Raw genomic sequence first — 24,160 nt, 5'->3', positions numbered from 1 at the left:
TTTTGTATGTATTTACGCTGTACATATTTGCATTTGTACTATTTCCAAACTGAGCCTTGGGAGACTCCTTACAGAATCCATTTCTCTATCCATAGCATTGACCCAAAATATTGTGTTCAGAATAAACAAACAAATAATGTCAACGATACTAACATATTATGAAAAAACAGTCAATATCATATTCATAACATACAATAAGGCATAAACAACCTAGAACAAAATAGCATTACAAATAAAAATGTACATTGGTTTAGAGCTTATAAACTGGCTACTCTTTCCAACCAAAAAGAACGATCAAGCATTGGACATCTTCACTATGGAACGGGTAATTTGCTACTGTTATTAAATCCTAGATAAACTACATAAAGGCTGATGCTAAATCCTCTATGAAAGAAATGTAAATATAATAATGGGATTCAAAAATAAAGAAACCATAGATTATAATTTTTCGTGATAAAATAATATTTTCCTTATTTAGATGAAAAATTGGCAAAAGCAAGCAAAGGAAAATTGCTCTACTACTACAGTATTGACTCAGAACTATGCGACCTACAGTTGGCAGGACAATTGAGTAGTGACCAGACCAAACACCTTTACGCACTTGATTGAGCACTCTCAAGTCTCATCTACTTCTATAATGTTAACTCAGCGATTTGATGAACAGTTGGGCAGAAGTGGCCAAACCAAACATCTACTCGCACTTAATTGAGCGATAAATGTGGCGCACAAACAGCAGTGAAGCACGAAAACCAACAGTCCCAAGCATGAGAAAGAACCCATAACAGATGCAGGCCATGTAACCAAAGAAGAAAGATGTCTGCATGAAACCAGACATGTCTGATCTTGCATAGTAGTAGTACAAGCAGTAGCCATAGATGAATACTCCGGTTGAGCCTCCACAAAGAACAGACCTGCATAAATGTATAGAATAGTTAAAACTTAAACCACACAAGACCATAAGCACACAGAAACTATTAATTGCCCCTTTATCTGGTATTTGTAACAGATACTCAATTTTTTTGTGAACTTAAACTTCCATTTAGCCTGTATTCTCTTGTTTTCCCTTTTTTCTTTTTCCAGACAAGCTTATCAAAATTTACTATTGTGCATTTTTATATATGCATGTAAATGAAAATTACCTCCACCACCATTCGTGGTCCTCAACAGCAAGCTGAAAATACGTCAATGCTACAGTGATGAATGCCGTGACAATGATGAGGATGATGAAAACAATGAAGAGGATGCTATATATGGTGTAAATCTTGTGGCCCCATACACTTGCAAAAATGTAGTACAGTTCAATATAGATGGCACTGAATGGCAGGAAACCTGCCATTGCCATCTGAGGGATAGTTCCCCTGTACCATGGCAATGGAGGGATCTCTCTAGGATACTTTGTAGTGCGACATGGAGCCTGGAATTCTGTCTTGTTGTTCTTACCAGCAATACCACCTAATACAAGCAAAGGTGAAGTTACCAATGTCCAAATGAGAAGAATGACCAAGATCGTTCCAAATGGTAAAGCTGCAGTGGCACTATATACAATAGCAACAGTGTTGAGGAAGCAGAATGTCAAGAACAGAGGTCCACAGAACAAGCAACCTGTCAGCAACAAGTTTCTCACCTGGGTGGACGAAAAAGAGAAAAAATAAAGAAACAAGTAAAATAAGAAACACACACAAAGAGAACTAGGCATCTATAAAAAAACAATCACTAAGAAACAAGATCTACCCAGTTAGTTCCTTCTAATTGCAAATAGGTTGATGTGGCAGTGTAGCCTGCAATTCCAGAGGTAAGTGCATATATGACAACCAGAGCTGTGAAAAGAGCTCCCCTGTTGTATGGATAGAACACCCCGACTAGTGAAAGAAGGAAAATGAACAACGCACTGGTGCAACCAGAAAGACAACAATCATTAGGAAATTTTGTATCAGAAAAAAAAAAGTACGTGGACAGTTTCAATGTGCATATATCTTAATTATACAAGAAAATTGTCCCCAATGGATGATGAACATATAATGAGATCAAGGCATAAGTGCATGAATAATCCCAAACATTAATTTAAAGTTTTAAACATCGAATGATTTTATAACATTTGATATTAGATCTGATATTTCAAATTAGACACAAGTATTTTCAACAAGTAATTAAATATATAATTTGAATATCAAATTGTATATATACAACAGGCTTGGTAGTTGGTCAATTAGAGGGATCTTAATGATCTAAGAATCTTGTGCATGGTGACATGCTTGGAGGTCCAAAAAGATCTCACTCGCTCTCTTCAATTTGACAATCCAAAAGCCCTTGCTACATGCCCAAAGAAGCACTTACCCATTGACAATTAAATAGATGGAACTTTGGATGGCAATAACATCCACTGAAAGTTCCAATAGAAGGGGAATTGGCAGGCAAGGGCTGGAGATCACATGGCTAATCCAGAATGGCCCCCTAATATAGACTGTCTAGATTGGTCAACCATTCCTCCACATGGGAAAAATTGATGGGGCTTGTTTAGAGAATCCCAACAGTAGAAGATCAAGACTGTAATCAGTCTTGAATCCTAATAGGTTTTAGGTTTACAAAACAGAAGAAAAGTGAGAAAGGAGAAGGAATAGAAGAGAAACAGGAGAACACAAGGGGTTGAAAGGAGGGATAGATTCTAACAGATCTGCCGCCGCCACTCTTATTATTTATAGGTTATGTTCAGTACATAATGGAAAGGACAGATCTGCCCTTAGTACTTACATGATAAATAAAGTAAATAAAAACTGAAATAAATAACAATTGAATTAACAAACTGACTCAAACTGACACTACTATAACTGAAACAAATAACTACACATGCTGTCCTACGAACACAGTGGGGACCACTGTTGTGGGGCCCACATCAGTGTTCTCTACACTCCCCCTCAAGTTGGGAATAGATATCTATCATTCCCAACTTGGATAGGTTTGTCTCTAACTTCTTCCTTGGTACAGCCTTGGTGAGGATATCCGCGAGCTGCATATTAGATGTGATGTATGGAAGACACACTTCTTGTGATGTGACCCTCTCTCGCACAAAATGTCGATCAACTTCGATATGTTTAGTTCTGTCATTCTGCACTGGGTTGTGGGCTATATTAATAGCTGCCTGATTATCACAATACAGCATTAAGGGCTTTTCATAGTCAATACCCAACTCTTCAAGTAGTGACCTCAGCCATAAGATTTCAGCCACTCCGTTAGCCATTGACCTGTATTCCGCTTCAGCACTGGAGCGGGAAACAACACTCTACTTCTTACTCCTCCAAGAGACAAGGTTACCTCCCACAAGGGCACAATATCCAGAGGTAGACTTTCTGTCATCAACACTCCCAGCCCAATCGGCATCTGTATAGACCTCCACCCTCATGTGATTATTGTTCTTGAGCAGTATACCTCTACCCGGGCATCTCTTCAAGTATGCTAATATTCTCTTTGCCGCAAGAAGATGAAAAGTTCTAGGGGAGTGCATGTACTGGCTAACAACACTAACTGCATAGCTGATATCTGGCCGAGTGACGCAGAGATATAGGAGCTTTCCAACCAACCGTTGGAACATAACTTTGTCTTCAAGAGGCTCCCCGCCCTATGCACTAATCTTGTGATTTTGTTCAATGGGTGTATCAGCCGGCTTAACACCCAACTTTCCAGTTTCCGCCAACAGATCTAGAACATATTTTCTCTGAGAGATAAAAATCCCCTGCTTGGATCTAGCAACCTCAATACCCAAAAAGTACCGTAGTGCACCAAGATCTTTCACCTCAAACTCTTGATGAAGGAGTTGTTTGAGGGACTCAATCTCATGGCTGTCATTTCCTATCACCACAATATCATCAGCATATACTGCAAGTAGTGTCAGAGAGGACTCCACCCTCTTGATGAATAGTGTATGATCTGACTGGGCCTGTACATAACCAAACTTTCCAAGGGCTAATCTGAACCTATCGAACCAGACTCTAGGTGACTGCTTCAAACCATACAATGCCTTGTTCAGTCGGCAAACCTTCTTACCTGTCTCTGTATCATAGAATCCAGGAGGCAACTGCATGTAGACCTCTTCCTGTAAGTCTCCATTCAGAAAGGCATTTTTAATATCCATCTGGAACAAGGGCCAAGAATGATTTGCTGCAAGGGATAACAGAACTCGGATGATGGTCATCTTGGCTACTGGGGCAAAGGTCTCCAAGTAGTCTATACCATAAGTCTGAGTGAACCCCTTTGCAACAAGTCGAGCTTTGTACCTTTCAATAGAGCCATCAGCATTATGCTTCACAGTGAACACCCATCTGCATCCCACCGGTTTCTTTCCTTTTGGTGGGTCAACCAGTGCCCAAGTATTATTCTTCAACAGGGCATCCATTTCGACTTGCATTGCATCTTTCCATTCTGGAACTGATAAGGCTTCTTGCACTGTTCTTGGAATAGGGACATCGGCAATGGAAGTGAGATAGGACCGGTAAGATGGAGATAGACGATCATAGGATAAGAACTGTAAGATGCTGTGAGCTGTAGAAGTGGTGCAATGTCGTTTCCCTTTGCGAATGGCAATAGGGAAATCAAGGTCATCCACAAGAGGGGAAGTGGCAACAGTGGGAGGTGTCTCAGTAGGCTCTGGATCTGGAGCCGCAGAAGGAACTAGTGCTGGTCGGGACTGCCGATGACTAGGATCAACTTGCCTGCATCGCCTGTGATAGACTCTCAACTCCTGCTCCCTCTGACCATCCTCACCACTACAGCCTTCATTACCTAGTGGAATAGGTAAAGGAACAGCCCCACTTCCACTCTCACTACTCTCCCCCTGAGGAAAGAAACTCAAAACAGCCCCACTCTCACTGCTCTCCCCCTGAGGAGAAACCCTAGGATAATAGGGTGTCTCCTCAAAGAAGGTGATATCCATGGAGACAAACCTTTTCCCTGAAACCGGATCATAGCAGCAATAACCCTTTTGAATTTGTGCATAACCAAGGAAAATGCATTTGGAGGCCTTAGGTTCAAACTTGGAATAATGAGGCCCGAGAAGCTGAACGAAACAGGTACAACCAAAGGTTTTAAGGGGAACAATGAACAACTCCTCGTCTGGGTATAGAAGGGAAAAAAGGGTTTTCATATCAAGAACCCGGGAAGGAACTCGATTAATGAGATAAACTGTCGTGAGGATAGCATCACCCCAGAAGCGAATAGGTACATTGGAGGTAAACATAATGCTTCTAGCCACCTCCAAGATATGCCTATTCTTCCTTTCGGCAACGCCGTTCTGCTGTGGTGTATAAGGGCAAGTGCTCTGGTGAATAACTCCATGGCTAAGAAGGTAGGAGGTCAATGGCTAAGCAAAGTATTCATTTGCATTATCAGATCTAAGGACTTTGATTTTGGCCCCAAACTGAGTGAGAATCATCTGATGAAAGTTTTGGGTCAAAGCAGGAACCTCATCCCGAGAACGCATAAGATAGACCCAAGAAAAGCGGGTATGGTCATCAACAAACAATAGAAAATATATGTACCCACCCATAGAAGAGATATGATATGGCCTCCAAACATCAGTATGCACAATATCAAAAGAGGAATTACTCCTTTTATTACTTAAAGAATAAGAGGTTCTACAATGTTTGGCAAACTCATAACTCTCACACCTCAACTTTGATAACTCAACAGACTCAAATAAAGCAGGAAACAAACTCTTCAAAGACTTAAAAGACAAATGACCTAATCGGTTATGCCAAAGCATAACCGGACTCACAGACTGGGAAACAAAAGACTTCTTATCCACTGACTCCTCCCGACGAGAACTCTCTCCAAGCAGATAGATCCCGTTCGTCTCACGGCCAGTCCCAATCACCTTCCTCGTCTCCAAATCCTGAAAAACACATCGGTCAGAGGTGAGATCTTAGAGCTGAGATCTTTGCAGTTATGGAAGGAGTCAAAAAAGCTAAGGAGTTGGACATCAGGAAACTCTTAATTGAAGGGGATTCAGAGGTGGTGATAGGGTGGCTGCTTAAAGATCACAATGGTTTATGGAAGTACAATAATTCAAGTGGCTGGTGCGGGAGATGGAAGTTAAGATACATTGGGTTAAAAGATCGGCTAATTCCCTAGCTAACGGTTTAGCTAAACAAGGGGCAGAAAGGGACTCACTTTTTTGGGCCAAGCTGTAACTGTAGTGTGTTTTCTTTCTTTCTTTTCTTTTTCTTTTTTTCCTTTTCTTAAGGTTCTTTGTTGCTCTTGGAAGATAAGCGTGTTTGTCTTCCTTTTGTAAATCTTCTATTGATGATTTAATGAAAGTGTTATTGATAAAAAAAAAAAAAACACATTGGTCAGAGAAAAAGGTTACTGAACAGTTCATGTGTTTGGTAATACTACTAATTGAAAGCAGGTTAGTATCAAGCTTAGGAACATGCAAGACAGAAGATAAAGAGATAGTATCCGATAGCTTGATGTCCCCCTTGCCTGAAATGGGAACAAGAGAGCCATCAGCAATAGATACTCTATCTCGGCCAGGGGACAAGTGATAAGAAGTGAACAATGATGGCAAGCTAGTCATATGGTCGGATGCACCTGAATCTATTACCCAGCAGTGGTCAGTATTACCTGGAGCTGAAGCATGGTAAGCTGAGGCTCGAGTACCTGAATGTGCAAATGCAGATGTGGCAGGAGCTGATGGTGACTGAGATGGCTGAGCTGAACTCCCAACTTCCTTTTCCAACTGTATGAGGGCGCCCGAACAGCGGCTAAAGTTTCTAGGGATGTGCTTGATGAGGATGCTGAATCAGTGTTCACGGCCACATGAGCATTACCCTTCTTATTTCTTAGTTTTGCTGGGACCAAGTGAGGATGTAGCTTCCAACAAGTATCTTTAGTGTGTTTGGGTTTCTTGCAATGTTCACATACCAGATCCTGTTTATCTTCTTTCTTTTGGTCCCTTTCTGGATCATCCCCTGGCTTAGGTTTAATAGCTGTCAAGGCTGGAAAAGGGGGCTGAGGCTGCATCATGACTTTCCTCCTGGTCTCTTCACTATACACCAGGGAGTATGCTTGAGAAAGGGTCACACTATCTCTTGTCAATATCTGTTGTTGCACAATGTCATATTCTGAATTCAAACCAGCCAGAAACTCAAATACCCTATTCGTCTCGACTTGCTTTCTGTGAGTCTGTGCATCTTTGGGACTCTCCCACTTAAGGGTCTCTAGATGGTCAATCTCATGCCACAAGGATTTCAAGGTAGAGAAGTAGACAGAAACTGGCTTCTCTCCTTGTTTAAGGTTGTTCTCACACTTCAGTTCATAGGCTCTAGCAACATTAAGGGGTTGGGAATAGGTTTCTTTTACAATATCCCATATCTCTTTGGCTGTCTTTACCCACAAGTAATTCCGGTTGATATGTGGCTGCATAGAATTACACAGCCATGCCATAACCAAATAGTTCTCTTGAACCCACTTGGTGTATGTTGGGTCCTCCTTGGAAGGTTCTTTCACCTCTCCCAAGAGGTAACCCAGTTTTCCCCTTCCTCCAATAGCCATCATGGCTGATTGAGCTCACTCCAAGTAATTTGACCCATCAAATCCCACAGTTGTAATCTGAAACCCGGTTTCAGATACACTACCATAACTGTTGTTTCCAAAACTACTTTCTCCCTGACTCTTAAACTCCATCTTTGATCAAGAATTAGTGGCTACAAACTGTTAGAGCCACTATACCAGAAAACAGAGTAAAATCAAGCAGGTCTGAAATCTGATCTGAAACCAACACAAATCTGATTTGAAATCTGATCTGATCTGAAATCAATCGCCTATCACAGTATATGCAAGAAATCAACTCAAATCTGATCTGAAATCAAACAGCATGCACGGTACCAGGCAGCCTGTCAATCTGAGATGCTATTTTCTGAAATCACTATTGTGGAGCCCACTGCTGTGAGAGCAAAATTAGGGTTTCAACTGTAGGTCTGAAATAAGTGCTCAGCTACACTCTCCAAGCAGTTCGCACAAGTGGGACTTGTCGTAGGGTCAATATGAAACCCTAAAACTGATCACCTCTAAGAGGGGGGGGGGGTTCGGCCCAACAATCAAACCTTAGAAACAAACTTAAAACAGTTCGGCCTCTCCTTCTAGATAGGTCCAACCTATCTCGACTGATTGCAATCTCTGAAACTCAATTAAAAAAACTTACTTATGGATTTCGGTTTACTGTCTTCCAGGGTTACCTGAACCCTAACCTTCGTTGTTTCTTCCTGATTACTAACTCTCTGCAAGTCGTGGCAAGTCCTCAACTGCTGCGAACCTCTCCTAGTAATCTCCAAGATTCAGCCACCGAATACTTCTTCATAAGCTTCCAGCCCTAGCTAGTCCTCATGTGGTCGGCTGGACTAGACACACATGAGAAGCCCTAGATAGGCTCTGATACCAAGTAGAAGATCAAGACTGTAATCAGTCTTGAATCCTAATAGGTTTTAGGTTTACAAAACAGAAGAAAAGTGAGAGAAAGGAGAAGAAATAGAAGAGAAACAGGAGAACACAAGGGGTTGAAAGGAGGGACAGATTCTAACAGATCTGCCGCCGCCACTCTCTTATTATTTATAGGTTATGTTCAGTACATAATGGAAAGGACAGATCTACCCTTAGTACTTGCATGATAAATAAAGTAAATAAAAACTTAAATAAATTACAACTGAATTAACAAACTGACTCAAACTGACACTACTATAACCGAAACAAATAACTACACATGCTGTCCTACGAACACAGTGGGGACCACTGCTGTGGGGCCCACATCAGTGTTCTCTACACCAACTAAACCAATTCCCCATTCCCCCTACCATTTTCCTACTATTTATCTATGATATCCAGATACCTCACCTAGCACACTGGCACTGCATTGACACGTAAACTTTATAACGTTAATACTTTTAAATTGTGTAAAATAGTAATGGTTTTACAAATCATACTATAAAAACCAAATATATTAGAAATTTTGTGAAGTATGGAAATTAGCTACAAAAATTAAATATACAAGCATTTTTTTGGTAGAAAAATATACAAGCATATATTAGTAATACTAAATGGGATAACTCATGGCCATCTGTATACAGGGGTTTTAGGAAAAGTGGAAATTGAGAATTGCATCCTCATTTCCCATAGATATGCCCATGTTAGCATCTGTGTACAGGCAGCATAGATTGTAATTGCATTTTAATCCCAGTCCCAGTTTTCCAGTAGTTGCAGTAGTTCCTATAATTTCATAAGGGCATTTACTGGTCTCAGATTCTTACATCTGCAAGTATGATCAAAACATCAACCCAAAAAAATAAATATAATATAAATAGCTCTATAAAGAGTTCTTACAGGGCAAGGAGCTGAGTTCCTGAGCCAAGAACGGCTGAGAATAGGGACTTGTATTTCGGGAATCGAAAGACATCCCCATGAATATACTTCCACCCACTCTCCTCTTGGTCATCAACTGATTCTTCATCATGTGAATACCTTTTAGCACAAAAAAGAAGTTAATTAATAAATCTTTAATTGCAAAATAATTAATGAAGATTAAACTGCAAAAATGAGGGGTAGAGAGAGAGAACGCCATTATGTCTTACTTAATGAAGTCATTCTTGAGCACCCGCATTAGAATGGTAGCAAGGAACCCAGTCAAGAGGAGAACAGTCACACAAGAGTTAATTATTGAGAACCAGTGGATTTCCAAGTGTTGTGGCATTGATGACGACTTGGAATACTTCTCCATTCTCTTTTCAAAAGGAATATCAGTCTCCTTCCACTTAACTGAATACGTAAATTCAGCCTCAACTTCCTTGTCCTCTGTGATGTCCACAGACATATTTGGGTCAGTTTGAACATTGATCTCTATGACACGGTCATTGTTATAAAGAACATCGAAGTGGATATGTTTAAACAACAGGTATTTGTACTCGCTTGGATCCATCTTGTCATCCCTTTCAACTTTGCCTAAGAATCCCCAGAAGGGTAGGTCATCATAATACATCTGGAAGTAATAGTCCTTCAACACAGCAGTCCTCAGTTGAGCAACTTCCTCTTTTGATAATGTCTTTTTGCAGAGGATTTCATTGTGCTTGTCCACTCGAAAATTCAGCTCATATGGTGCATCAACCAAGCGATCACCATTCAGTACTTCTCCAAGATCTTCCCTCTTCTCCTTCACATGTTCTAAGGTCATTAAAGCAAACAATCAAACTGGGAGGGTAACCCATAAACAATGCAATTCAGAACAAGAAAGATTATAGTAGTCCAAACCTGGTGAACAGAAAGGAAGATCATAGTACCGATATGTTTCACTGCATAAAAACCAAACACCCAATCAACAGACCATCCCAAACAAAAAGTAGGAAGGAAAAAAAAAAAAAAAAAAAAAAAAAAAAAAAACTCATAGTAGAGCTATGAACTAAAGTTAAAGAATCAACAGCGATGCCCAATAAGGACAAGCACTAAGTCAAACCAGCAATATGTTCAAATCTTGCCTGATGTTCAGTTAGGAAACACCTAGGTGTCAAGGTGCCCTAGAGACCACTAAGTGATACACACCCACGGGCCAGGGGATATGAGAAAATGCCAAGTCACCAACAGCCTGAGTCTCGCAGAGCCACCTAAACAATCAGGCACCTGCCTAGATTGGACAAGTTTACCAGCTGATCACCTATTATCCATGAACTTAATATATATAAGGGCAAATTTCTTAAACTACCCTTACAGTTTAGCTAATTGACTAACATTACCCTTACTGTTTACACATTGTCTTAGAGTACCCTTAAGCTTTCTGACAATTGTCTAAAACCTCCTTGCCATTAACATCCGTTAACAGAAAGATGAAAAAGACTATTTTACCCATTATTCTTCTTCAAATTTTTAAAATGAAACCATCGCTGAAACAGGGGAGGACGGAGGCAGGGAGACAAGAACATGATTCCATTTTCTGTCGGAACATGGCCTCCTATTTCTATTATCGTCTAAGGTCTCAGTTTCATTCTCCATGCTCATGACTGCTATTACTGAGAAAGGGGGTTTCTGGGACCATTTGCAATTGCTGTTTTGAAGCTGAGAAGCAGCTACAAAATTTGCTTTTGATGTCAGAATTTCTCTGACCAGCTCTGCCTTCTGCCTGTGCTGGAAAGAAAGTTTATAGCGAACAGGACACATAAAAAATGCCACTTGAGCTTGGGAATGCACTTTCAATCGAACAAGAGCCAATGGATGATCTAGATCTCAGGGTCCAAGCACTAGAAGCTATTTATTTGATTGCTTTACAGGAGGCAATAGATATGAAGATGAGGAGGACCCCAAAGTAATGGAAGCAATGAGCAAATTGGCTCCCTACTGGTTCAAAGTAGCGAGATTGAGGAAACACCTACTCAGACGTCGAAGTAGCATTATCGTTGATCAATAAATTAAGATTTTAAGCACTTTCAGAGAATTTCAAAGCTAAGGCTACCATGTCTAATTAAAAAACCCAAGCAGCAACTTTTGATTATCAGTTCATTTTGGAGGTTAAAACCCAAGCAATAGCTTTTAATTATCAGTTTGGTTGGAGGTCAGCGGGCTTTGTGTACCCAATGAAATTTATATTGAATCACTAGCTTTTCTTGATCTGTTGGTAGTTTTAATGAAGTAAAATGACATTTTTTGGATGTTCCAAAACAAAATTTTAATTTGTACTCTATTGATACATTGAACTTGAAAATCACAAGGGGGAAAATAGAAGAATATCTATAGTATTTGTTTTGTTACCAAAAAAATGCAAATTGTCATTAATGGAGAGCAGAGTATGGGAGATAACTTTGTCCGCTTGGTGATTGAAAATGGTTGGTAGCTTTGTTGTTCCTACTGCAATTTTTTGAGAAGATTATGAGATCCATAGGAAACAACACCGAGGCCATAGGTAATGCTTGTGGAATTGGAGGGCAGATTGTTCAGCAATCCAACCTACAGGAAGCTGTTACAATCCAAATACCCTCCAAAACCACACTTAATATGCATTTTACAACACCTACGAACTTTTTCTTGAAATCAATGTCAAGAATGGGGATCATTGTCGCTCCAAGTCATAATCATCTTCTTCGATCCCCAGAAGATGAAATCGGTGCTCCACCCCAACCCCAAGATGAAGTTGTTCTGGGATCTTCATCAGAGACGAAACGGAGTGGGCTTAGACGAAATGGTATTTTAGGAATTTTTGGAAAATATATCAATCACATGATGTCACATGTGACGGAAAGTTAACAGTAAGGGAGGTTTTAGACAATTGTCAGAAAACTTAGGGGGTACTCTAAGACAATATGTAAACAGTAAGGGTAGAGTAGCTAACCATAAGGGTAGTTTAAGAAATTTTCCCTATATATAATTTAATGGCCCACGTGTATCAGTGCACATTAATAGCTCATGAATCATGATATTATCTAAGTGACCCCAAAAAAGAATCAAATAGCCTTATGTGACTTGAAGAATGAAGACTTGGATGGTTGAAGCTGGAATATCTTGGCCTCCATGCCTGATAGGTCTGTTAAGTTAGCAGCAGAAACCTTCAACCCTAACATGGCCTTCTAGTTCTTGGACTCCTGATATCGTTTGTAATTAAATCAATTCTCATAGTTCTTTTTCATGTATAAATACATAAACATCCAGCTGATAAGGGAAGTTCCCAAATTCAGGAGATGTCCAGTTGATCATCTAGAAACCCCCAGATGCCTTGACATGGTCATCGTGCGGGCTCAGTCAAGCATTTTGACAATACAAATTTGTATAATAGGCACCACCATCAAACAGAGAAAATTCAGAACCCATAACAGAATTAAAAAAAAAAAAGAATAAATAAACCAAGCATCTTATACGACTATAAAGAAACAGAAAATGCAGATTCATCTACAATTATTAAAAATATAATGCAGTATTTGGTGGACTCATGTCAAGATAAAGTGTTAAACACCAAAATCCACAACCCCAAAAGAATTTTTATTAGATTGTTTAATCCCTTGTGCCGTAAAAGAAAAAATATTAAGCATCGGAGCAAGTAAAGGATTGATCTTATTACTTCTAAAAATGGAAACAAAACGTTTCATTCACTTACCTAGGATTGTGAAAAGGACCCACTTTGTTTGCATAGAGAGGAACAAACTCTCTCTACTTGTACTTATGATTTGACCCATCTGCTTCCACTCTCAAACCAGAAACCAGGAAAAGAAACACAACCAAAATCCCTTGTGTTTGGTGGACTCATGTCAAGATAAAGTGTTAAACACCAAAATCCACAACCCCAAAAGAATATTTTTTTTAGATTGTTTAATCCCTTGTGCCGTAAAAGAAAAAATATTAAGCATCGGAGCAAGTAAAGGATTGATCTTATTACTTCTAAAAATGGAAACAAAACGTTTCATTCACTTACCTGGGATTGTGAAAAGGACCCACTTTGTTTGCATAGAGAGGAACAAGCTCTCTCTCCTTGTACTTATGATTTGACCCATCTGCTTCCACTCTCAAACCAGAAACCAGGAAAAGAAACACAACCAGAGCTCCCACCATTTTCATTGCCACCGTTATCAAGCTAAGAGTTTCGCCACAAAAATCAAAACCTTCGTTTCCCCCGGCAATATTCGACCAAACCCAGATCAAATAGTATCACAATGAAGGAACTTTCATAAATAAAACACCCAATTTACAGAAAAACAAAAGAACAATGCCAGTAGCAGATCTGGGAAATGGAAGAAGAAACTTAATGTCTTGATATACGCCTTGGACTAAGATCATTCCAGCGGAAAAACAGAGCTAGTAATCATTAATGGTAGCGAACGAAGGTATTTGTACAGAAAATTTTAAACTTCAACAAACAAGAAGGCAGATAGATCTAACAAAGCAAAAGAGCTTCTTTTCTCTGGAGAGGGATTTACATGGAAGTGGGAGGGTGAAAAAATTTGGTCAGACGGACGTGGGCTCCTGTTTTATCGTGATGAGTGGGTACCGGATCCGGGCTCGGGCAACGCTCTGTGCTTCTTCATTTGGATTTGTTTGGACGCCAACTTGGATCCATCTAGGGCTGCGAACGGATCCATTCAGGCCCTAAAAGCTAAATAGTAATACTAACATGTGAAAATCATATGCTATGAAAATTTTAAGAAAAAAACTTTTTTTTTTTTTGTTACCACATAGTAAAGCGGAGTAGCGGATACTTGCCTTGTTTTTCTTACTGATTGTAAAAGCTAAATTTAAATACAGGATGCAAAATGCAGTGTCGTCGTATCAAATTAAATTGCCATGTGGTGTGTACAAATCATTTTTTCTCAAAAGTCAAATCATTTTTATGGTGATTGGCACAGAGTCATAACATTTTCATAATGGAAAATAAAATCAATGAATAATTATAAGAAAACATTATTATATATGTAATGCAATTTAGTAGATTAGTAGTTTCTTTATTGAAATTTATGCCAAAAGAGTATATTAGAGTGAGGGGTAGGACCATAAATATATTGCTTATTATGGTTAGAACATAAGATTGTTGCGCTCTTTGATTCTAATGGTTTGTTTGATTGCCAAGAAAGGATGAAATGGGAAAGGATGGGATAAGAAAGGAATATAATTTTTTCCCATTTTTGCATCTAGTATTTATTTCCCGAGAAACAATATGATCAAAATTCATTTTTATGTGTTTGTTTTCTAAGAAAATTTAACAGGAAACATATTAAACCAAGTTTTCATCATTTCTTATCTTCTTAAATGACATTGTATGGTCGACCACATGAATGTGTAAATTTGCCACATGGCAACAATGAGGTGCATATAAGATATCTTAATCACATTCCAAATCGGTGAAGTATAGAAGAAAAATACTTAAAAAAAAACAACGTAGTGAAAGAAAATATTAGATCTAAGATCACCTATTACCCGAAGCTGAAATCAAATGCTTTGTTGTTTGTGATTACCTGAAATAACAAAAAACAACACAAAATCTCATATCTGAGTTCAATTGAAACAAAAAAAAAATGTATGAATAAAAAGATATACTATCGTGCCGAAGAACAATGTCTAGATTTGGAACAACCATATTCCATAATCCGGGTCTAGAGATCGTGCGAATAAACTCAAATGACTATCTGGTTAGAAGCTAGATCTTGTTCAATCATGCTAGGTCTAAGCCTACCTTCACCGAGAACACCAGTAGTGAGGTATGGATGACCAAGGACGGATGGAGCCAGCAATGAGATTTCAATGGCCACCCATCAAACGTAACAAGAGAAAAACGGTATCAAAAAGAATAGGAATGAAGAGATAGTGTCAGAACTACACTTACCATCTGGCTAGGGGTGGATTCGAGCTGAGCCAAGCCGAAGACTTGGCTATTTGAGCTTGGTTTACAGGAATAGTATCAAACTCGAGCTCGAGCTCGGCTAGATTCATAGCTCGCAAGTTTGAGCTCGACTAGGCTCGAGCTTGACTATAAGCCAAGTTTTTTTTTGAAAAATAAAAATTATATGTATAAAATTATTTTTTTATTTTTTAGACAAAAAATTAAGAATTATAAAAAATATTTAATATTATACATGAAAAATAAAAATATTATTGTATATAATAAAATTATTTATTATTATGTATGTATGTATGTATGTATGTAATAAAAATTATTTATTTAATACTAGGCTCACGAGCCTCATAGACCGAGCTTCACTAGGCTAGAGCTTGGCTCAATTAGCAAACGAGCCTATATAATGGGCTCGAATTCGACTTGAAGCTCAGTTTAAACCAAGTCGAGCCAAGCTCAAATAGCTTATGAAAGGCTCGACTCGTGGCCACCCCTACGTCTGACAGGAATGCCGAAGATGACAATGGACGAGAAGGGAGGCGACGATGTCTGTGAGAGGGCTCTCGACAAAATTTTCTCGCCTTTTTCCTTTCTCAGTGGGGTCTCACCAAATTAGTGCGACCCCGCTTACCGATTTTTTGGAACCTGTGTCCCTGGTGTTTCCTTTCCTTTCCCGGGTTTTCATTTGAAAAAACACACAGAAAAAAAGAATATTCTTCAAATATGCTTCATTTCCCATCCGTTTCTCAGAAACCAAACGCACCATAACATTTACTTAAAAGATTGCTTTTCATTTCAATCTCAACTAGCCTCTCACAATTTCATGTTTAGCCTGTATTTTGTTAGAAGTATTACCATAATACTTTCAATAGGAAGAATATGATAAGAAATTGCCAATAAAGTAGTAACTTGGGGAAAACTTTTAAAGTTAGGGGTTTGTTAGAAAGCACAAAGGCTTATAAAACTTCTCTTTGATTTGTGAACGCTCAAGGTTGCTACATATTAGTAAATTTTGTTTCATAAGCATCCAAGACCACCATCGTCATTGTAATTGTTTACAGCATTTAGATAAATAAAAATTCAAAAAAAAAAAAAGCAGTGCTTGGACAACCTTGCTTCAAATATTAAAATTTCATATATTTCTGGTTCATTACATATAAAATAGTAGGAAAAAAATAATTCGCTTTTCTAGTTTTTGAGTTTCAAATTCATTCCTTTTATATAGCTTATATATTATGAGAGTACATAAATCAACTACTTAGCATGAGAACCAACACTTTGGATCTGTCACCCACCAAGTATTCCCACATAAAACCACCACTGTGTATTGGGAACATCTTCCCATGAATGACAAGAGATATTCTCAATGCACAACTATAATGTGTTGTGGGTAGCAGATCCAAGCCCAAGAACCAACTGATGATGGCTCAATTGATAGGTTCTCTAGAATGTTGTAGCAAGGACTTGGGATCAAATCCCACTGCTCCTAGGGTTGAGGGTTAAGGCCTTAAGGGTTTGGGGATTGGCTACTCCTTTTGTGTAGCCCTATAAATCTAAAACAAAAAATGTGTTTAGCATGAAATTGATAACCAAGTTAAAAAACAAATTCAAAATTGAATTGATGATGATAACCGAAGGCTCACATTAAGTGTTTTATTACTACATTTTATTATTTGAGCCAAAACAATCCATGAAACAAATCTACACTAAATTTATAAAAAGAAAGAAAGAAAAGCTCTATGACCCATGGAAAGGAGCAATGGTTTCTTAAGAGTATTATATGAGAAGAAAATTGGTTCACCCCATGTATTGGGTGAACGCATTTGGGTTTTGACATTAGTTTAGGTCCAAGCTAGGGTTCATCTTTATATTAGCCCTTACCTAACCCCTTCCACCTAATTTACATCCCTTACTTTATTATGAAGAGCCAAAAGGAATTAAGAGAGATTTAAGAGGGAGAAAAGGGAATTAATGGTGAGGGGAGATATTACAAACATTGGCTTTGTGGTGAGAGTAAATATGGATTTTATGAGAGGCAATAAAGTCCCATGAGAGTTTTAATTTTGATGACTTGTTTTATATATATATTTGTGTATGTCTGTGCGGAAAAAAAGAGGAGGCACATGTGTGCTTTGTGGTGAGAGAACCCCTTACCTTCCCTCTTTCCTCTTTCTATTATATACTAGTAGTGAACCATGTGATGCATGGGACACTATATTTCTACGCTTTTGCATGTAGAATAGTAGAAAAAAAAATCTCTTTTCTTTTTTAGGTATTGAGCTTCAAACTTTCTTTTTATATAGCTTATATAATATAAGAAGCACATAAACCAACTAATGGTGACTCAATTGATACCTTATCTAGTTAGTTGTAGTATAGACCCGGGTTGGGGCAATGGGCTACCTTCCACTGTGTAGCCCTATAAAGCAAAAAATGTGCTTAGCATGAGATTAATAACTACTAAGTTAAAGAAAACAATTCCAAAATTGAACCGATGAAAACAATAAAAAACTCACGTTAAGTTATTTCTTACTACATTTTATTATTAAACATAATAATCCATTAAACAAATCGACGTTAAATTAAATTAATATAAACAAAGGGAGAAACCTAAACCCAAGGAAAAGAGCAAAATATAGGGAAAAATTGATAACACAAGGAAAGGAGCAATGATTTGTTTAGATTGGTTACCCATGTACTAGTGGGCAAATTTGGGTTTTTAGACATTAATTTAGGTCCATGCTAAGGTTCCTATTGGAGAGAGAGGAGATAAAAAATGCCCATGGATTTCCTCTTTCTATTATATATAGATATATAGATGGATTTGGGATTTAATGGGAGGGAAGATATTACAAACATTGACTATTGGTGAGAGTAATAATGGATTTTATTAGAAACAATTAAAACCTAAGAGAGTTTTTATTTGAGTTGTGGATGGATTTTATTAGAAGCATTTAAGAATAGAGAGGCTTTTTTTTATATATATCTTGCATCCTACCTCACTCCTAAACAAATAACCTTTCTCTTGCCTCCATTATCTTTCATTTAAAGTGGAGGTCACTTCATTTTACTTATCATGAGAAAACAAGACAGTCAAAAAGCAAAAGTAAACCAGAAATTATACTTTGACTAATTGCACTCGCAGGCAAACAAACTATGCCTAAGAATCATATTTTCTTCTTCTCCGAGGCCTAATGAGACAAAGACTCATGTTTTTCAAGTTTCATGCAAGTCATTTTCAATTTATTTTGCTCATGATATATAGTGGTGTTGGCATTATTATCTAATACATCTAAGTGAAATGTTTAGATTCAATGTGACACCCACCCACCCTACGATAATGATTCTCGTCCATGTGCAATAATGAGCCAATCATCAGAAAACATTTTCTTTCTAAATTTGGTCATTGGGTGAGAATCATTATAGTAGGGTGTATGGTGACAGTCACATTGAATCTAAACATTTCACTCAAATGTTTTATTTAATAATGCCAACACCAAACACAATATTTCTCAATGGCCCGGTTAACATAAGTACCAATCAAACAAGTTTCATCTCAAAACGCCTGTGTTCTCGTTTTAACATGAAATGCCATCGTGGCATTGCCTCTCTGAACGTTTTTAAGCTGAAATGGCAATGATACAAATACACAACCCTAGTTAATGAGTTAAATGGTTAGTAGTGACAAGGTAAACGTTCTGACCCACTGGCATCCGCTACACATAGAGCCTACGCTGCCCCACACGTTTAAACCAGCACCTGCTCAATGGGAGGGATGTCAAGGGTAACTAATCCAGGTTCAAATAAGGAGGTGTTCAATTTAGTTTTAGTGATGTGGCTGTTGTTTTTTTTCTTCAAAAACAAAACCAACCATTTTGTCAAACACCCCATTGGCAATATCTCCATCATGGCTTAGCCTTAGATATTGGGCTTTGTGGGAGGAAAGAAATTCCAGGATCTTTTCTGAAGTAGAGAGACAGTGAAGACTTGAGAGAACTGATCCATGTAAGGATTGTACAGTGGCTGAAATCTTCAAAGTTGTTTACAAACCTCACAATGAATGATTTATTGAAGAAGTGGGGTGAGATTGCTAATTGTACCCAGCCCAAAACAGTATGGAGTGTCTTGGACCACCCCCCCCACCAGCCGATTTTTTTAAACTAAACTTTGATGGGCGTAGTTAGAGAAATGCTGGACAATCGGGGATTGGAAGTGTGTTTAAGGATGAGAATGAATTTGTTTCAGCCATGTTTTCAGGCCCAATTGGAGTGGGTGACTCTCTCAGGACTGAGATCTTTGCAGTTCTGGAAAGAGTCCAAAGGAATTAAAAGAGCCAAGGAAATGAATATAAGAAAACTCATCATTGAAGGAAACTCAGAGATGGTGGTAGGGTGACTGAAATAAAGAAAATAGGAGGTTATGGATGTAAAATAATGAAAGGAGGAAATTTAGGTGGCTGGTTCAAGAGATGAAAATTAAGATCAATTGGGTGAAAAGATTAACTAACTCTTTTGCTGATGGGTTAGCTAAAGGAATCGAAAGGGTGTTAATATTTTAGGCACAAGTGTAATATTTTCCTTTTACTACTTATTTTTGCGATTAATTAATGAAATGTGGTTATTGATTAAAAAAACATCCCTCGACACATAGATTTTTGTCATGTCTCAATTCTCAAATTCATTCAGATGCTTATGGTGTAATTCAAGCAACTTTGAACCAGCATTTATCATGTATTTTGTCTGTCCAATACCAGCAAGTTTGTATAGAAAAATAAATAAATAAATAAACCAAATGTCAGATCCACATCCATCCACCCTCAATAACCAGCACCAACATTGGTCATTGGGTTCCCATGTACATCTGACCTTTTAGAGCATTTGTGCATCCTAGTCACTGCTCCTAAAATAATTATCAGTGCATCGTCACATAAATTCTTTTAGTATTAAGAAATCCGTAGGCGTTTACTGAATTTTTTTCAGTCTTTCTTAAGGATAATGAAGAAAGGAAAGTGTAAGATCTAAACTGTGACCATCCTTTAATCACATTTTGGTCCATCTAGACAGGGTGGCGATCTGGATAGCTAGCCCTAAGTTGGAAAGGGTTAATAACAAACTATATGGTATAAATTAGACCCTTACCAAACAAAGCCAAAAGAACTGTCAGTACATGGCATTTGGCATCAATTGAAAGACCAGAAATAAGTCAGTTAAATAGTTACTTGAGGAAGAGGCTACGAGTGCTGCTGCACATCTTTTTCTCTATTACTTCAATGTTTGCTCATCAGTTATTCCATACTTCAATATTACCCTCCTGTTTTTTGCTGTTGCTTTCTGTTTTTTTTTTTCCCTTTGGAGAGGGGGGGGGGAGGGGGTCCTCTTTCCTTCTCTCTCTCTCTCTTCACAAGCAATATAAAGTTCTGCAGTAAATGTTGATATCCTAGAAAAATGCCTACAAAAAGATTGCCTTCGCCTGTGGCAATTGTTTACAGGAAGGTGTCAATTGAATGATCTCTATCACCAACTATTCTACCATGGCATCAACAGGAGCCTCTTCAGCTGGTTTAGAGGATTTCCCTTTTTTCTTACCTATAGCCAAAAAAGAAAACATTAATTTTCCTCTCGCAAACTAAGGAGTGTTTGTCAGTGTAGATTTTGTTTTCTAAAACAAAAAACCAACTGCCACATTAGCAAAAACAGTGCATTTCTACTGATGTGATAGTTATTTTTTTGTTTTAGAAAGGAAAACCATACACATGGGAAAACACCCCTATAGCATCAAATTTAGTTATCCCATACAAAATAAGAAGAAAAAATCATCACAAGCAATTCACAAGAACTTGGTGGCAGGAAGGATGTAGACTAGAAAAGAATAAAAAACTTACCCTTACGCTTTAGTTGTTTGACTTGAAGCTTTGCACTCTTCTTCAAGCGAAATTTTGTTTCTTCCTTTTTGGCCTCTTGAGATGACCCTAATTTTCGGCAATAAACTAATATTATCTTTACAGTTTACAATTCAAGATGAGCACACAATATTTTAACTAATAACATCTTTTCAATACAAGAAGAGCATACAAGAGGTCCAGCTTGATGTTACATTAGTCATGAACCATATGAACAATCATGAGAAACACTGCTTCTGCGATGAATACTAGATGACGTGTCAACTTAAATTTTGTCAATAATTAGCAATTCTTCTTTTATCAGTAACAAACACAACTTCTGTCAGAATGCCCAATCAATAGTTTAATATTAGTTAACATCAAAGGAACCAGCAAAAGGAAGAAAAGGCAACAACCATTGTTGGATTTTAAGTATGTACTTTATCATTAGACCAGGATACTAGAAAACCAACCAGATTTAGTCTAATAAGTAATCAGGAAATATTAGTATTCAATTAACTTAACATATAGAAATAAGGTAGCAACATCAGCACTCAGCAGTAACTAGTTATGTTCCTTCTGATGGTTAATGAAAAAAAAAAAATACATAAGAAAGAAAATAAGAGATAAGTGAACATAGGCACAGCCTTGGAACAATCAGATACGCAAGACTGCACATAGAAAACAACAGAGGAAAACCCCGAAGGAAAAAAAAAAAAAAAAAGTCATCACCCAATGTTGGTCCTAGTTGCCAAAAAAAAATCCTAGTTATAATTATCAAAAAAAAAATGTTGGACCTAGTTATCTAGGGTCATGGGTATGGAGGACTCTGTACAGACCTAATCTTTGGCAGTTTTTGCACAAAGTGGCTGCTCTCAGACTTAAACCTGCGCTCTGACACTTCAACCCAAGATTTTACCATTACACCAAGCAATTTTCCTCCCTCAACAAACAAATTCAAGGGGATCCACATTCTCATTGCCTAGAACTCTGAATAAAGGACTTGTGCAATTCCATCACACAACTTAAATGAGTAACTGGTAGCAGCACCCCTTTCATTTTCCAAACTGTTGTTCAGCAGTTTGTGAATATCAAATAAACCTCCCCAGAATATGATTTTAGTCCACCTACTTACCTCTTCTCCAATCAATTATGTTACAGTGCCTGCATCTATAGTTAACTGTCCTCCCTTTCCAAGTGAGAGTTCTATCTATGCAAGACTATGCCTAAGGGCATCTTGAATTAATCACTCCAAAGAGCTCATGATAGTTGTACTTGCAATCTCCCACATAGAAGATAAATAAGGTTCATTTATCTGTTAATATTCAGTTTATATGCTTACAAAAACTGAAATTAGATTGTAAGAATTACACCGATGAATAAGACTATAGTCACTTATTATCTAATTATCCAAATCAATATAATCTAATTCAATGGTATAAATTTTAAAGAGGAAAAAAAAAGGCACCTTCAGCCACCGCCATCTCGATGTCTTCCATGCTAACTATACCCTTTTGCAGAGCTTCCTTCTGCTCCTGAAGATTATAATTACAACAAAAAGAGAATGAACAAACATATATATAAGAAACCCGCTACATGTCAAGAAACCTACTGGCTTATCTTGAAATTGACACACAAAGAGAGAGAGAGAGAGAGAGAGAGAGAACAAACCCTACGCCATTTCTTGAACAGCTTTCTCTTGCGCTTGCCGGACATGGAGAGAGGTTGGGGTTTGTTCTTAAGCTTCCTCGTCACGGGATCTCCATGAATTGCCCGCTTACGTTCTGCGGCCTGAGCTCTCTTCATCTTCTGGGTCTCGTTGAACTTTGCCATTGCTGCTGCGCCTCTGCGCCTCTGCCTGCAAAACCCTTCTCTTTCTCCTTCTCTCCAATCACTTCTACCAAATAACCCTCCCCACTCGTAAGCGGATATCCATTTGTCCAGAATGGATCTGCATTTACATCCGACACGGTTCATCGTCAACCGACGTAACCGGACCAGCCCATGACCCATCCCTGCAATCGGGTTCCCATTTTGTACCATATAAACCATTAGCCCACCGGATGATCCGGATCATACATTAGAGCCTGAACCTGGTTTAGACTAGGGGTGATCATGGGCCGGGCCGGGCCGGGCTTTGCACTTACGATAAGGGCTATAGTTTAGGCCCGGGCCTGAAACATAAGCCCTAGCCCAGGTCTACACAGGCCCAGGTTGGGCCGGCCCTGATTTTGGACCAATATCTTTCATATATAACATTATATATCTATAGTATTTTATATTAAATGACACAACATGCTTATAAATTTATTTTATACATTATATAATATAAATATTACATATAATATAAATTATATATGTCATGTTATAATATTTATATATAAAATATATAAAATAACATGTCATATGTATACATTATACACAAAATGTGTAGGTTTAAATATATGCAGGTTGGGCCAGGTCAGGCTTAAAGTATTAAGCCCAAGCCCCACCCTAAATTTTGCGAGCTTGATGTGGGCCCAGGCCTGAACACAAAACCTAGGCCCAAGCCTAGAATTTCCAAGCCAGGCTTGCACGGGCCAGGTCGGGTCGGGTTGAAATGATCACCCCTAGTTTAGACATGTTTCATAGGTTGGGCTTTCTCTCTATATTAATAAAATACATACACCCCGAGCCCAAGCCCGACTTAACATTGGGCCTAGGTCTTGAGTTCGAGCCCAATCCTCATATAAAGCCCAATAGAAAATTGAAAAAAAAAAGATTTCTTTTCTTTTTTATTTAATAAAAAACTAATTTATTTATATTAAAAACCTTGAAACCCAAAAATAATAAAAGATCTCCCTATGGTTTGAAAAATGAGGAGAATAAAGAAAATAACATATTATATATATTTTTATTATATAAAATACATTTTTATATAATATATTATAAGTTGGGCTCACACAAAG

The 24,160-nt window shown here is 38.1% G+C and overlaps 2 protein-coding genes across 2 annotated transcripts; both read right to left on the bottom strand.

The window, feature by feature from the left end:
* Nucleotides 1-387: 387 nt before the first annotated feature.
* Nucleotides 388-13,951, bottom strand: LOC104600443 (transmembrane 9 superfamily member 2-like). The gene is made up of 7 exons (XM_088895393.1): nt 13,424-13,951; nt 10,285-10,325; nt 9,612-10,197; nt 9,364-9,501; nt 1,732-1,888; nt 1,140-1,624; nt 388-911 (listed from the first exon to the last, which is right to left on the bottom strand). Exons 1-7 carry the CDS (start codon nt 13,564-13,566, stop codon nt 692-694), a joined length of 1,770 nt encoding a protein of 589 aa, XP_088751519.1. The 5' UTR covers nt 13,567-13,951; the 3' UTR covers nt 388-691.
* A 6,484-nt stretch (nt 13,952-20,435) lies between these two features.
* Nucleotides 20,436-23,123, bottom strand: LOC104600412 (uncharacterized). The gene is made up of 4 exons (XM_010263338.3): nt 22,884-23,123; nt 22,681-22,747; nt 21,216-21,302; nt 20,436-20,919 (listed from the first exon to the last, which is right to left on the bottom strand). Exons 1-4 carry the CDS (start codon nt 23,043-23,045, stop codon nt 20,855-20,857), a joined length of 381 nt encoding a protein of 126 aa, XP_010261640.1. The 5' UTR covers nt 23,046-23,123; the 3' UTR covers nt 20,436-20,854.
* Nucleotides 23,124-24,160: the final 1,037 nt, after the last annotated feature.

This window comes from Nelumbo nucifera, chromosome 1 (genome assembly GCF_055504915.1).
Source record: "Nelumbo nucifera cultivar China Antique chromosome 1, China Antique-T2T, whole genome shotgun sequence".
NCBI lineage: Eukaryota > Viridiplantae > Streptophyta > Magnoliopsida > Proteales > Nelumbonaceae > Nelumbo > Nelumbo nucifera.
This window is presented reverse-complemented; position numbering and strand designations above follow the sequence as displayed.

What these genes read in the sequence shown, in the direction of transcription:
- LOC104600443 (XM_088895393.1), bottom strand. Translation starts at nt 13,566, where the DNA reads ATGAAAATGGTGGGAGCTCTGGTTGTGTTTCTTTTCCTGGTTTCTGGT. An exon ending in GGTCCTTTTCACAATCCCAG is followed by an intron (nt 10,326 to 13,423) that starts GTAAGTGAATGA and finishes GTTTTTATGCAG; the next exon opens with TGAAACATATCGGTACTATG. An exon ending in GACCACGAATGGTGGTGGAG is followed by an intron (nt 912 to 1,139) that starts GTAATTTTCATT and finishes ACATTTATGCAG; the next exon opens with GTCTGTTCTTTGTGGAGGCT.
- LOC104600412 (XM_010263338.3), bottom strand. Translation starts at nt 23,045, where the DNA reads ATGGCAAAGTTCAACGAGACCCAGAAGATGAAGAGAGCTCAGGCCGCA. An exon ending in TGTTCAAGAAATGGCGTAGG is followed by an intron (nt 22,748 to 22,883) that starts GTTTGTTCTCTC and finishes TATAATCTTCAG; the next exon opens with GAGCAGAAGGAAGCTCTGCA. An exon ending in CGAGATGGCGGTGGCTGAAG is followed by an intron (nt 21,303 to 22,680) that starts GTGCCTTTTTTT and finishes GCCGAAAATTAG; the next exon opens with GGTCATCTCAAGAGGCCAAA.